Source organism: Typopeltis vanoorti, chromosome 5 (genome assembly GCF_054136105.1).
Source record: "Typopeltis vanoorti isolate ZY-2024b chromosome 5, IOZ_Tvanoo_1.0, whole genome shotgun sequence".
In the NCBI taxonomy this organism is placed as follows: Eukaryota; Metazoa; Arthropoda; class Arachnida; order Uropygi; family Thelyphonidae; genus Typopeltis; species Typopeltis vanoorti.
The window spans coordinates 126,328,826-126,341,953 of NC_143553.1; the positions used below are offsets into that span (position 1 = coordinate 126,328,826).

The 13,128-nt window shown below is 33.6% G+C and overlaps 1 protein-coding gene across 2 annotated transcripts in view; it reads left to right on the forward strand.

Annotated features, from left to right (window-relative positions):
* The window catches only part of LOC150106798 (G protein-coupled receptor kinase 2-like), a 308,070-nt gene that overhangs the window by 135,389 nt on the left and 159,553 nt on the right, over positions 1-13,128 (forward strand). For both annotated transcript variants that reach the window (XR_016548329.1, XM_090392711.1), the window contains exons 8-9: positions 430-623; positions 10,103-10,140. Coding sequence is in view for 1 of the 2 variants with exons in the window: in XM_090392711.1 (XP_090248837.1) it covers positions 430-623; positions 10,103-10,140 (232 nt within the window). In the remaining variant the exon portion in view is untranslated. The remainder of the gene's footprint in view (positions 1-429; positions 624-10,102; positions 10,141-13,128) is intronic.

Sequence of the window (13,128 nt, forward strand, 5' to 3'; positions counted from 1 at the left end):
AAGGTATTCATTGTATTTTATTTTAAAGTCTGCTCTCAGTATTTATTAATTTAACTAAAATGAGGACAGTTGTCAAGTAAAAATATGTTTACATAGCATTTGCACTGGAATTTCCAAGTGGTTATCAATAGATAAATGAATATCAATAATTGTATGTACAGGGTGTACCAGAAGTAACAGGGCAATTGCCAGAACAATAGTCATTGCAATTTCATTATTATTTTATTATTATTTTGATCATTAATTAATTTTTGTGTTTATTATTAATTGTTATTATTATTAAATATTGGTTCTGCTAATGACATTTTTCAGCTTGTATATATGGATTCTGTGTCTGCCCTGTGACTTCTTGCCACCCCGTGTATAAACTTATCTTTTTACATGTAGTTGACCAATAAATTTTTAATAAAAAAAATTAAAAATTTTTAGGTTAATTTAGCCTATGCATATGAAACAAAAGACTCACTTTGTCTAGTACTTACTATAATGAATGGCGGAGATCTCAAGTTTCACATTTATAACATGGGTGGAGAACCAGGCTTTAGCCTTCATCGTGCACGATTTTATGCTGCAGAAGTGACTCAGGGCTTGGATCATCTTCATTCACAGGGCATAGTATATAGGTACTCTTACTTTCTTTGAAATTATTGAGTGTAATTCAAGTAATACTTTTGATGTTAAATTAGATTTTTCGAGCTTGTCAGATATAGTTTTGTGAATCTCAAATAATGAAAAATTTTAATTCACAACAGTAACAACAAAAGCGTATTTACAAATGTAAAGTTTTTATTATTTGTGCTGATCATTTTCTGATCATGAACTCCATCAACTATAGAGAATTTTCTTGAAATCTTGAATGCACTGCAAAATAGAAAATTTTCATGATCTTTATAAGCATGCTGCTAATTTCATCACTTTGTCATCTGGGAAAAAAAAAAATGATTACACTCATATTATGCAAAATCATGTACACCACATGATTGCTTTATTGTTTATGCAATATTATTATTAAGAGAGTCCTCCAGGGAGTCAGGGACTCATCAGTTTCTTCTAGGGAGGCCACACCAGCTATCATACTTATTCTTGAATTCATTCACACTGCTTGCACTCACAACATACAATGGCAATCCATTCCAATCAAACACCACCCTATGAGAGAAAAATTTAGCCCCCCCCCCCTTCTTAGCAGCCTTCATTCTCAGCTTCCAAGGATGTCCTCTTGTCCTTTCCCCACTCTCCATAAATTGAAAAATTTCAACTGAAATCCTGTATGACCCTTTCAGAAGTTTGTAAGCCTCAATCATGCCCCCCCCCCCATTTCTCCTGTTTGCTGGTGTCTGCAGTCTACAAATTCTCAATCTGTCTTCATAATCAGTATTCCACAATCCTGATATCATTTTTAACACTCTCCTTTGTACTCTCTTCAATATATCAGAATCACAATGGAAACCAGGAGACCAGACCTGCACACAGTAGGCCAAGTGAGGTCGTCTTATCAAGGCCTTGTAAAGAGGCAAAATAACATCCTTATCTTTACATGTGAACGTTCATTTCAGCATTGTAATTATCTTTTGAGTTGTATTTGCAATCTTTGCCACAGTCTTTATCCCTGAACTTCAATTTTCTATTAACACTCCAAGATCCCTAGCATCATCAGTTTCTTTTAGCCTAATCCCATCAATATAATATGACATTGGATATCTAATCATGCCGAAGTGAATGACTTTACATTTACTGACATTGAACTGACACCCATTTTCCCATGCCCACAATTCCAGCCAATTCAAATCATTCTGCAAGTATTGCATATCAGCAGCATTCCTGATTACCCTACCTATCTTTGCATTATTAGCAAATAGCCACATGTTGCTTGCCAAATCCTTCCAAATATCATTAATGTACAGATTAAATAACAGTGGACCAAGCACTGATCCTTGTGGTACACCACTCGTTACCTTAAATCTTGTAGACTCACATCCCCCGTATATCACTTTTTGATATCTGTCAGTCAGCCATCCTCTTATCCATGCTAATATTCTATAACCCAAACCCATTTTCTCCAATTTATGCAGCAGTCTGCCATGCTGTATTCAGTATCGTGGGTAGAATACCTGAGTAAATTATTACGGTAGGTATCCCTAAATTGAAGAATGTATGCCATCTTAAATTAGGGAAAGCATCACTGATGAATACCAATATCAAGAAAACTTCTGTCTCCTTGCTATGGATTAACATGTCTTTCAGGACTTGATATGAATTAATTACAGCTTTTATGAAAAAAGAAGAAAATGTTTTTTTGTTATGAAAACTTGTCTGCCTGTCTCACTTTTTTAATGCTTAAGTGCACATAATGACAGCATTGTATTTTGCCATAAGGCTTTTTAGATTGCTAATTTGGCTAGAGGAAAAAGTTGTCATGCTGCTGCAGAAAAAAATATCAAAAAACAATTTTCTGTTCCCACAAAACCTTTAAAAATTAACTTCGAAAAAGCATTAAAAAAAATAGAAAAAATCTATTCAAATAAAAAATTATTTCCACATTCACTTTGCTAACATTCATAGCTTACATCCAGGCATAACTAATGCATACGATCACTTATAGATGTCCAGACTTAACTAAAGTTGCAGTCACAATCATTCTCCATCTCACATATCAGAACTATGTATTGTATTTTCCACTTGGGAGGGGGGGGGGGGGGATGATGTGTGGGCATCCCATGCCAGTGAATTCAAGCCTATAATCTCCCAGTTTTTTTTTTTTTTTTTTCCTTTCCTCTGGCTCAAAATTTGTCATTCTGTTGGATTCATTTGTTGTCACTTTCAAAATTCTGGCAGTCATTCTAACTGTATCATCTTAATTTTTATTAAGCTATATTTTGCAAAAAAGATAACAGTGATGTTATCTTTTTTGCAAATTTATTTATCACACTTTTAATTGGCTGCTTATCCAATTCCACTGACCTATCTAGAAGAAGAAATTCCAAAGCATGTGCTGCTATTAGCAATGATCTCTGCAAATTGATTACTAATCCTCACTATCCTCCTCATAATCTTGATCTTCTCTTAACTGGTTCTCCTTCCAGGTATACCACAGATGTCGATTTTCCTGTTCAGGTTTCCTTTTCTACAGAACATCTTTTCATTGGCCACTCCCATCTTTGACCCTGTACACTATATTAATACCAACTGGAACAAACTCCATAATTTTTCTATTTTCCACACTCCTGATCCACAAACTTGCTTTGATAGAATCACTGAAATAATTTGAAATAAATTTTGCTGCAGTGAAAGTCCTTAATCTTCATTTCACATTCCCATGTACTGTCTACTTTAGTAAGTGTACCTGTTTTTTTTTTTTTTTTTTGGGGGGGGGGGGGGAGTTGGTTCTGGACAATACCACAGCTTCATTTTCAGTCATATTGAAACTTAGTAGGTTTCAATAAACTATCAGCAAATCTAAACGTCACTTAAAATAGAATATAGATAACTCGCCTTTTCTCAAACAGTCCTATTTTGTGGTCCCTTACCAAGGCATATTTTCTATCCTTTCGTGCTTGCGCTTTTCATCACATCCAGATGAAATCATAATATCAACCTGAGATGAAGCTGATCTCATAGTACTATTTTTATTCTCCTACTTCTGCATAGTGATGTAGGTGAATCACCTTCTGCCTATATACTGCATATTCTTTGATTTTATCAGAAAGATATCAGAATAAAACTTTATCAGAATGATTACCTTAGATACCAAAAAGTCTTCTGCTTTGATGGTATTATCACCACTTTCTATTTGTGCTCTCAAACCTTGTTTTCCAGAACTCTAACCCATCTTATAATCTTTTCATACCCATTACCTTACATGGAACAAGCTTATATTCAGGCCCTTCTGATAAAAGAAGCGTCTGTCATCCCATTGTATTCTTATTAGTTATCTCTAAAATAGTGGAATCATTAATAGTCAATCAGCAATCACACCATTATGAATTCTGCTCTTGATCTATAGTATCTTCCCTAGCTCATATCAGCTGTCTCTGGCCACAAGTCTTGACAAGGTTTGGAGAAACTTTTGCACTCTTGACATTTTAGGCCACTTGATTGAGTTTGATGTCAGAGCTACTTAGCATGTTATCATTGTATCATTAGAACAAATGGATCTGTGTGTAAGTGTTTTTAAAATGCCATACTGTTGGACTGGATGATGATGTGATTGTTTATGTAGATATATTCCTCTCTGTGTGTGTGTGTGTGTGTGTGTGTGTGTGTGTGTGTGTGTGTGTGTGTGTGTGTGTGTGTGTGTTAGCTTTCTGTAAATGGAAAAAGATAGTGATCCATACAAAAGGTGGGTAACTAATGTGTCAAGAAAAAATAAACAGTTACTAGATTCTTTTTCTACTCTAAGGTGGATTTTGGGGTGTTCACTGTTTAGGTAGGTGACAAACACATCCAAAGTGTCTTGTCCATAGGGGCCAAATGGCAAACACATCGTCAACATACAACAGCTACATACAAGCCCCCTAGTGTGGTTATGCTATGTTGATGTTAAATTAGCAACTCTGATCCGCTTGCCTAAGGATAAACTTCACCCTCTAGCACACCCCGGAGTGTATGAAGTTCCCTGTGATGCCTACTATAGGCAGACAGGAAGATCTGTTAACATCTGCCTGGAAGAACATAAAAAATACATTTGCTTCCATTATTATGGCAAGTCAGGACTGGCAGACCATGCTTTGGATATCCCTTCACACAGGATCAGATGGAAGAAAACTAGTGTGCTATTTAGAAGTTGTTACAGATCTGAAAGATTATTTTTTGAGTCACCCATGGCTCTGAAGAATTCTCCTAATCTGAACAAATATGGTTGCATTAATTTGCCAAAAATTTGGGGGACTATTATCTTAAGAGCAATTCTCACATAGCATTAATTATTTTTATCTTTTTTTTTTTTTTTGCAACATTAGAGAGTATCAAAATAAGACTTTAGATCTTTTGTCCATTACAATTGTATTGTTTCATTTACTCACTGTCACATATACATGCTGTGTTGTGTGCTCTGATGATGCTGATTTGAAATTCAGCAAAATATAAGCAAGTTAATGAAATGTCTTTTTTATAAAATAGTGCATTTGGTGTTGTTAATACCATTAAAAAACAGTTATGAATACTCATCTATACAACTGTTAACTGTATGTAATTCTTGCATCCATTCACTGTTGTCACTTTTAGACTGGTATAATGCAAATTTCCCTAAAACTTTTGATGCTATCAAGAAAGGGTCTAGAGCAGTGTTTCTCAAAGTGTGGTATGCATACCCCCAGGGGGGGGTATGCAAAAGGTCATTAGGGGGTATGTGGCAATTTTCGGCTATGCATAATTAAAGGAGTCATTATATTTTTCAACAAACAGTGCAATTAGAGACAACCAGGATAAAACGGCACTAACTAATGAATCACATCCCCTCTCCAACAGAAACTGTAGACCAAGCAAAACCATATGTTGCCAGTGGAACATATGGTTTTGCTTGACACCCCCGTCTTTAACATGTTAAAACTAAGAAACATATAGTGAATGTGATGGAATTCGGTTGAAGGGAATTAGCATTTCAACTCAACTGTTGAAATGCTAATTCTCTTTGGTTCACGATCTTTTGTTAATACTGCACCAATCATATGCAGTTCTTCGCTGCTCTACTTATTTCAAGTCTTGTAAATTACTGGTAATTTTTGCTTGAAATAATGGGAAAGAAGATGACGCTATTTGGGTAGATGACTTTGACGATGCACACAAAGAAACTGTTCTCGATGCCAAAAGTAGTGATAGTGAGTAGGAGCTTCTTGGTAAGTCGCACCATTTTCATCAGTTTTTTTTCCTAAAAACTTTAGTTTCCAAAAATTCCCACACGTATCTCGCAACACGATTTTTTAATTTTGGGAAAAAAATTAGAGTTATACGAGTAAATACATTTTTTTTTTTTAGCTTTCAAATTCTTACGTATGGATCATTTGGTTAAAGATTGGGTTTATAAAACCCCCAAAAGAGAGCAATATAGCAAATATACAAGTAGCTGTAAGCAACAAGAAAATGTTGATATTGCATCCGGATCAAATGAAATTGATAAAGAGTGTGTCGTCTGATATCTCTAGAGAACCAAAATTTAAAAATAAATCATATTTTTTGTTTACATGAACATATAAATTCAACTAAAATAGATATTTAATTTTAATTAATATTTTTAATTAATTAATTATAATTAATTAATTTATTTTTAATTAATTAATGAATTTATTTTTTAATTAATTAATTGATTAGGGGGTACTTCTTAATAATGAAAATTTAAGAAGGGATATGCAGATATCTGAAGTTTGAGAAACACTGATCTAGAGTATTACATATGTATTTATAAGAATAAAGAATAATAATTTTTCTTATTGTGAATATTTCAGCCAGAAATTAATGGACCCTCATCAGCAATAGGATTTATAAAATTCGAAGTCCCAAAGCATTCATAGTGGTTGGTGGCACCGAGAAAATGATAGACAGCAGATCAATTTGACTGAATGAGGTAGAGAGATTTTCAGCCAAAGAAGAACAGAGTCAGGATTCCAACTTGTTTGCTCTCTGGCATGGTATTCGGAATAAACATATGCATGGATGCCACCCTTGGGTTGAAAGGATCAGTGTGTAATCGGCTAAGTTAAGATGAGTTAGTTCTTGAGTTGATATTTGGATTTCTTCCAAGAAAAGTGTGTGAGGTTTTGCAGATTGGAGATAGAAGTGAACACTATTGAAGTTGGAACTGGGATCATGTATATTTGTGAAGTGGATTTGGAAGGCTCTGTGAAGTTTGTTCTTGACCACATGGGCCATTCACATTTTTTGTGCAATGTCTGTATACTGGTTTCCACAGAGGCTGATAGTTGCATTTGATTTCTGTACTAAAATTCTTTTTTTTGTAATCATTGATTCAGCTATTGTCACTACTGTGGTGTTTTTCATCTAATCGTGGTAGTTGATAATTTTTTTCTTGCTGAGTGAAGGTTAAGGTCAAGCCAGACTTTGGGGAGGGGAGTTCCTCTGAACTTGTACTTCACCACTGTTATTAAATTTAACATGCTCATCAATGTGTCACATGCCAGTCTTTTATGAAGTGCAGGAAGTTCTTTCCATCTTGTCCTTTGTGTGTGGGTCTAAAGCAGTACCACCTATAATTTTTTTGAGATCAAAATTAAATTCTCAGCTGAATTAATGATACCATCCCTTAGTGTTTCATTTCTTTCTGTGTGAAAGTTCAGAATGATGACATTTAACATCATTCTGTTATATCATAAAATTCATGCTGTACAACTTTTCTGCAGGTAGTGCATTTGAAAGGATGTCATGTAAATGAAAGGCATGTTTTTATGTAGAATAAATTACAAAGAATCTGTTCTGTGATATTTCACTGGCTCTGTAAATTACTTGTGCTTTGATTTTACAGTGATATTAATGCAAAGATTTTGGGATGCATGTTATCCTGGTAATTCAAGAATCAAGAATTTTTTTCCTATTTTATTATTTATTTTTATTTATTTTTGTATTTTTATAGATTTTTTACATCGTTGGGAAACTGCTATAGAGACCAAATGCGGAATTTTTTTTCTCAAGCCACTTCAGACCTTCACTAAGCAGAATGGTTGTCTCACAATGGGCAATGAAATTCATCTCCTAACTTTTAAAGACATCACAAACATCCATGCCTGCAGCATGATTTGAACCCCCCCCCCCACGCACAGTCTGTTGGAGAGCAGATAGCAGATATGCTAATGCTTGGAGTAATATGTTATGATTTTGACAAAACATGGTTCAATTAAATATTAATGGAACATTTTCTCACAAGAAATGTAACAAACCAAATGTAATTCACTACATTTTACTATATTTTATTTTGGCTTTTTTGGACTAATTTATAAAAAAAATCAGAAAAAACATTCATTTCAGAGAAATTTTGCAGGACTTGAACAAAGCAAGTTAACCTGTCAAATATCTGTTAAATGATATGGAATATAAACTGTACTGTAGAGAGGTTTCATTTATGCACTTACCCGTTCAGGTCAGAATTTCATTCATACAAATATTGACCTCATCACTGGTACAACTTCTAATCATTTCATTACTAAAATGCTTAGAGAACATACTATAAAAGTCATCTTTAAACTGATCATGATCCCACATTTGTTAGTGTAATAGCCAGAGGATACCAGCCAATTTCTTCTTACTTAGGAGAAATTGGCTGATTCACAAATCCTCATTAAACAGTGCACCAGCAGTGTCACAAACTACTCTTAAAATAATAGGACTTAGAACACATGCATTGTAGAAGATCATGAAGTTGAGTGGATAAACTTTTAAAACAGTAAAATCCTGTTTAAAACAGTAGTTTTAAACAGGATTCTGTTTAAAACTATTGCTATTTTTGAGATTTTTCAAAGAATATATGGAAGTTATTGTCATATAGTACCATAAATTGGAACCAAGAGATCAAACTCTATATGATGATATTTGAAAAACTTTAAACATTATGAACTAGTAGACAGTTATAAAAAATTAAAAAAAAAATTTTTTTTTCAGTTACTGTAATAATAAAATTGTGAGACTCATACAGGTTATGTTTATATTTATTAAATCCAGCTGTCATAAATAAGTGGAGAATATTAAGGAAGAAAGAAAATTGTGTTGTTAAAATTGCTCTTGAATCTGTTTTTTCTATATATTTTGATAGTTTTTCTTGTATATTAGTCCTAAAGATGGAACAATAAAATATAGTCAAACTCTTTGAATTAGCATTTAGTTTGTTAAATTTCTTACACATGAGAAAAGTTATGTTAATATTAGAAATTTAATCATCTCAACTTTTTTTTTAAATTAGACATTTGTTGCAAGATTTGTGAAAATGATTCAAAGCAAAACCACATCAGTATTGTTTAACTAATGATAATAAATAACTGTACAGCATATAAGAGCCAAAAATTTCCTTGCAGTTGTTTATGATTAATGAATGACATCAGTATACAAGAACATTCTTTGTTTTGTCATAAGATGTATATTATTTAATTTTTGCTGATATTCAAAAAATAATAATAATAAATTGCAGTGTCTAGATATGAAATGCAGAAATTTAAATAACTACCTTCTGTATGCTCTAAATCAGTTATAACAATTGCAATAAAAGAGTGATCATTAAATTTCTCATCAGGCAAAATTTTGTGATAGAGTAAGCTGCATTGGCAATCTTAAATTCTCTGTATTGTATGCAGTCAGTATTTACAATGGCAGTTTGAAGATGTTGAATAAAATGAGTATCAGTTAAAGTAGTAATTGCACAAGAAATGAGGATAGCATATGTTTTGAGGGTTGGGGAAAAATACTCTGATGCCTTTTATTCCTCACGTGGAAGTGGGTAGGCAGCTAGTCCCTACCCTTCAAGCATTTACTGATGATCCGACTATCAAAAAATCAAAGCTCTTCAAGGAGACACCGTTGTCATCTCATGGCCCTAAATTTTAACATTCATATTGTCTATAATAGTGAGAGTTCTATAGGTAGGATGGGTGAGCTGGGTAGAAGCAAGAGCAGCTGTGAAGGACAGGGACAGATAGAAAAACACCTTCGCAGCCTTATGTGCCAGAAGGCATGGAAAGCATTGATTGATGTGCAAGTTCTATGGACAGTTTTTTTATGCAGGATTAAAACCCCAAGTTTCCAGAGAAAAAATGCAATTTGTCTCTACCAGAAATTTGATTAACTTGGGAACTGGTCAAAAAAAGCTTAGAAAAAGTTTGTCAGTCCTTTTTGGATAGCCTAGCACTATGGATACAAATGCTATTTCTAGAACATATTTCCAAAACATATACACAGGCAATGTGCATATGTTTTGGAAATATGAAAATCAATTTAACTGTGATTTAAAAAAAAAATAAATGAAGCTTTCTCATAAAATCAAAGTTTTTTTTTTCATTTCAGAAAATATAGCATACGGTGACTAAAAATTTGTAATGGATATTTTTACATTGTGTGTGTGTGTGTGTGTATATATTTTGTCTTAACACTTAGTACTTTTTCTTTACAGAGATTTAAAGCCAGAAAATATACTTTTAGATGATCATGGTAAGTCGCATTTCATATTGTGATTTGATTTATCGATGATTAGTTTTAGTGGCATAGCAAAAAAAAAGAACTGGGTCAAAGTGGGACCCCATTTGTAGTCTTTAGGAGAGTATTCAATTTTTAGCGGAACCTGTGGCATAATAATTAAATAATAAAGTAACACATAAAAACAACAGTGATATCTTTAATTAGTGAAAGGACAGATATTTCATACTAAAATTAATAGTACATCTTCAGTGTCTGTAACAGTAATAGGAATGGAATACAAGTAAAAATGTTCGGTGGATCACCTATTAAAATACAATTGTTACCGCATGCTAGGAAATAATAGATTAAGATAAATGTTTTTTTACATAAGATAAAAGTCTCCCAGATCTTTGAGAGAGACATACAGTCATTTCTATTTAAATTCGGTCGGTATAAGATAGTTTCACAACTTTCTTTGAATAAGCGTTCATATTTGAATCTGTATCTGTGGAGGAGAACTGCTTTATCCCACTGGATGCTGTGAGTAGAATCAATACTGTGCTGCACCAGACCAGACTTCAGAGGTTTATTATAATCAATATAATATTGATGTTCTTTTATTCTTTTTTCCAAAGAACAGCCAGTTTGTCCAAAATAAGAGACATCGCATTCGCAAGGTATTTGGTAAATGCCAACCAAAGATAGAGAAGACAGTTTATCCTTTGTAGAAGGTAATAAAGAAGAAATTTTGTTGAGAGGAATATATTGGAATCAATTGATACTTTTTCAGAATTCTACCTATAGGTTCTGAGATTTCTGGAATGTATGGAATAGGAACTCTGCAGACTGTTGAAGAAACTGTAGGTGTTGGAACATAAGAGTCAAGTATCTGTTGGATTTGATTGGAGTTGTAATCATATCTTACACACCGTATTTAAATAGAAATGACTATATGTCTCTCTCAAAGATCTGGGAGACTTTTATCTTATGTCATCATCATCAAATTCCTGCCATGTACCCTCAAGGGGTGTACAGGATATTATAGTACTACATAAGAAAATTATATCATTACTAATCTATCTACAATTCATTCAAATCAGTCTGTCACTTGTCAATACTCCAACATTACCAGATCTTATATTTCTATCGTCTAAGGCACTTTGTACTGTATCAATCCACCTATATCTTGGTCTTCCTCTGGGTCGTTTTGCTGCCAACCTGGCAGAGAACACTTGTTTTGCTAATCTTTCCTCGCCCATTCTGTTTAAGTGACCATACCACCTGAGATTAGCACTGCTAACACATTCCTGGATGCTGACAATGTCATTGATATTGCCAAAGCAGTATAAGTGAGGTCTCCTCTCACTTATACTGCTTTGACCTTTAAGCATCCTGGTCTCTCTTAATAATAATAATATATGATTAAGAATCATTTTATTGTAAAGTTTCAGAGCTATAGGTAATAGTTATTCTACGGTAGTTTTCCAGTTTATTTAGGCATTCTTTTTTGGTATTGGTATAATTATACCTTCTTTCCAATGGGGAGGCATTTCTCCTCTCTTGAGAGTGTTATTGCATGCATTGAGGAAAATATTCTGTAGTTGGTTGCCACCATGAAGTATGGCTTTGACTGTGATTCTATTAATCCCTGCAGCTTTACCTGTTTTTTGCTTGCTGAGTGCTGTTTTGAGTTTGTCAAGAGTGAATTTGTTGCGGTTTATAGGTATTTCTTCACTTATTTTGATTCCAGGCACTTGGGTTTGTGAAATGTTTTTAATGTTAAGTAAACTTTTTAAAGTAGTTTTTCCATACAGTTAATTCTTTATCTCTGTCTTCTATAGTTTTACCATCTTTATCTTTAATTCGTAATTTTTTTGGGTTTCCTTTCTTATTTTGATTCCAGGGACTGGGGTTTGTGAAATGTTTTCAATGTTAAGTAAACTTTTTTAAAGTAGTTTTTCCATACAGATAATTTTTTATCTTTGTCTTCTATAGTTTAACAACTTTATCTTTAATTCTTAATTTTTTTATGTTTCCTTTCTTTATTACTAAGATGCTTCACAATCTGAAAAGCTTCTTTGGTCTTATGATTTCTATAATCATCCTCCAAAGTTTGACTTATATTTTTTATGTGGGATTATTTGTCTGTTTTTAGGGACTCATATACGTGGTTATTTATTATTGTGAAGTTTTGCTTTATCTGTTCACTGTTGAGTTGTCTCATTCTTTGCTTGCAGATATTTCTGTGATTAATCAGTTTTATGAAATTCTGTGACATTCAGTTTGCTGCTGGTTTAGGGATATATTTATTCAGTTCTTCAGTTGCATCCGCTTTGATTAAATTATTGAAGTTGTTATTACTCGTAAGCACTAGGTTTTTTGGTCATTTGGAAACGGCTTCTTTATGTTTATTTTGGGTTGAGGGATCTTCTAAACTAAATAAGGGCAACCCGCGGGCTGGATCCGGCCCTAATCTATTTCAGCGAAGTTTGTCTAATTCATGGTGGGAGAAAACATGGTGTGTTCTACTAACTCACATTAAACTGACGTCATATGACTTGTGCAAAACACACTGTTTTCTCCAGCCAAGGTCTCTTTCTCACTTTGACTAGCGGCATGTGTGAACGTGTTATTACAACATGTCAGTTCGGTACTTGCGTTGGTGTTGTGCTTTGTTTAGTGCCTGTATTGATGTTGTGTTCTGTTCAGTGCCTGTGGTGTAGAAGACAGTTTTGTTTGACAGTTCTGAATATCGCTTATAAAATAAATTTGGGACAATGCCAGGGGTTATTGCAAAAAAAAAAGAAAAGTAGATGCAGAGAATCGTCAATTTCAAGACAACTAGACGGAGGATTATTATTTTATTCTGAATAAAGGTTTGCCTGTATGTTTGCTGTGCAACGAATCTGTATCTATCAACAAAGAATAGAACTTGAAGAAACACTTTACTTTGATACATGCGAATCACCCAAAAATTGATGGACAACTACGAAAAGATGAAATACAGAAATTGAAGAAGAA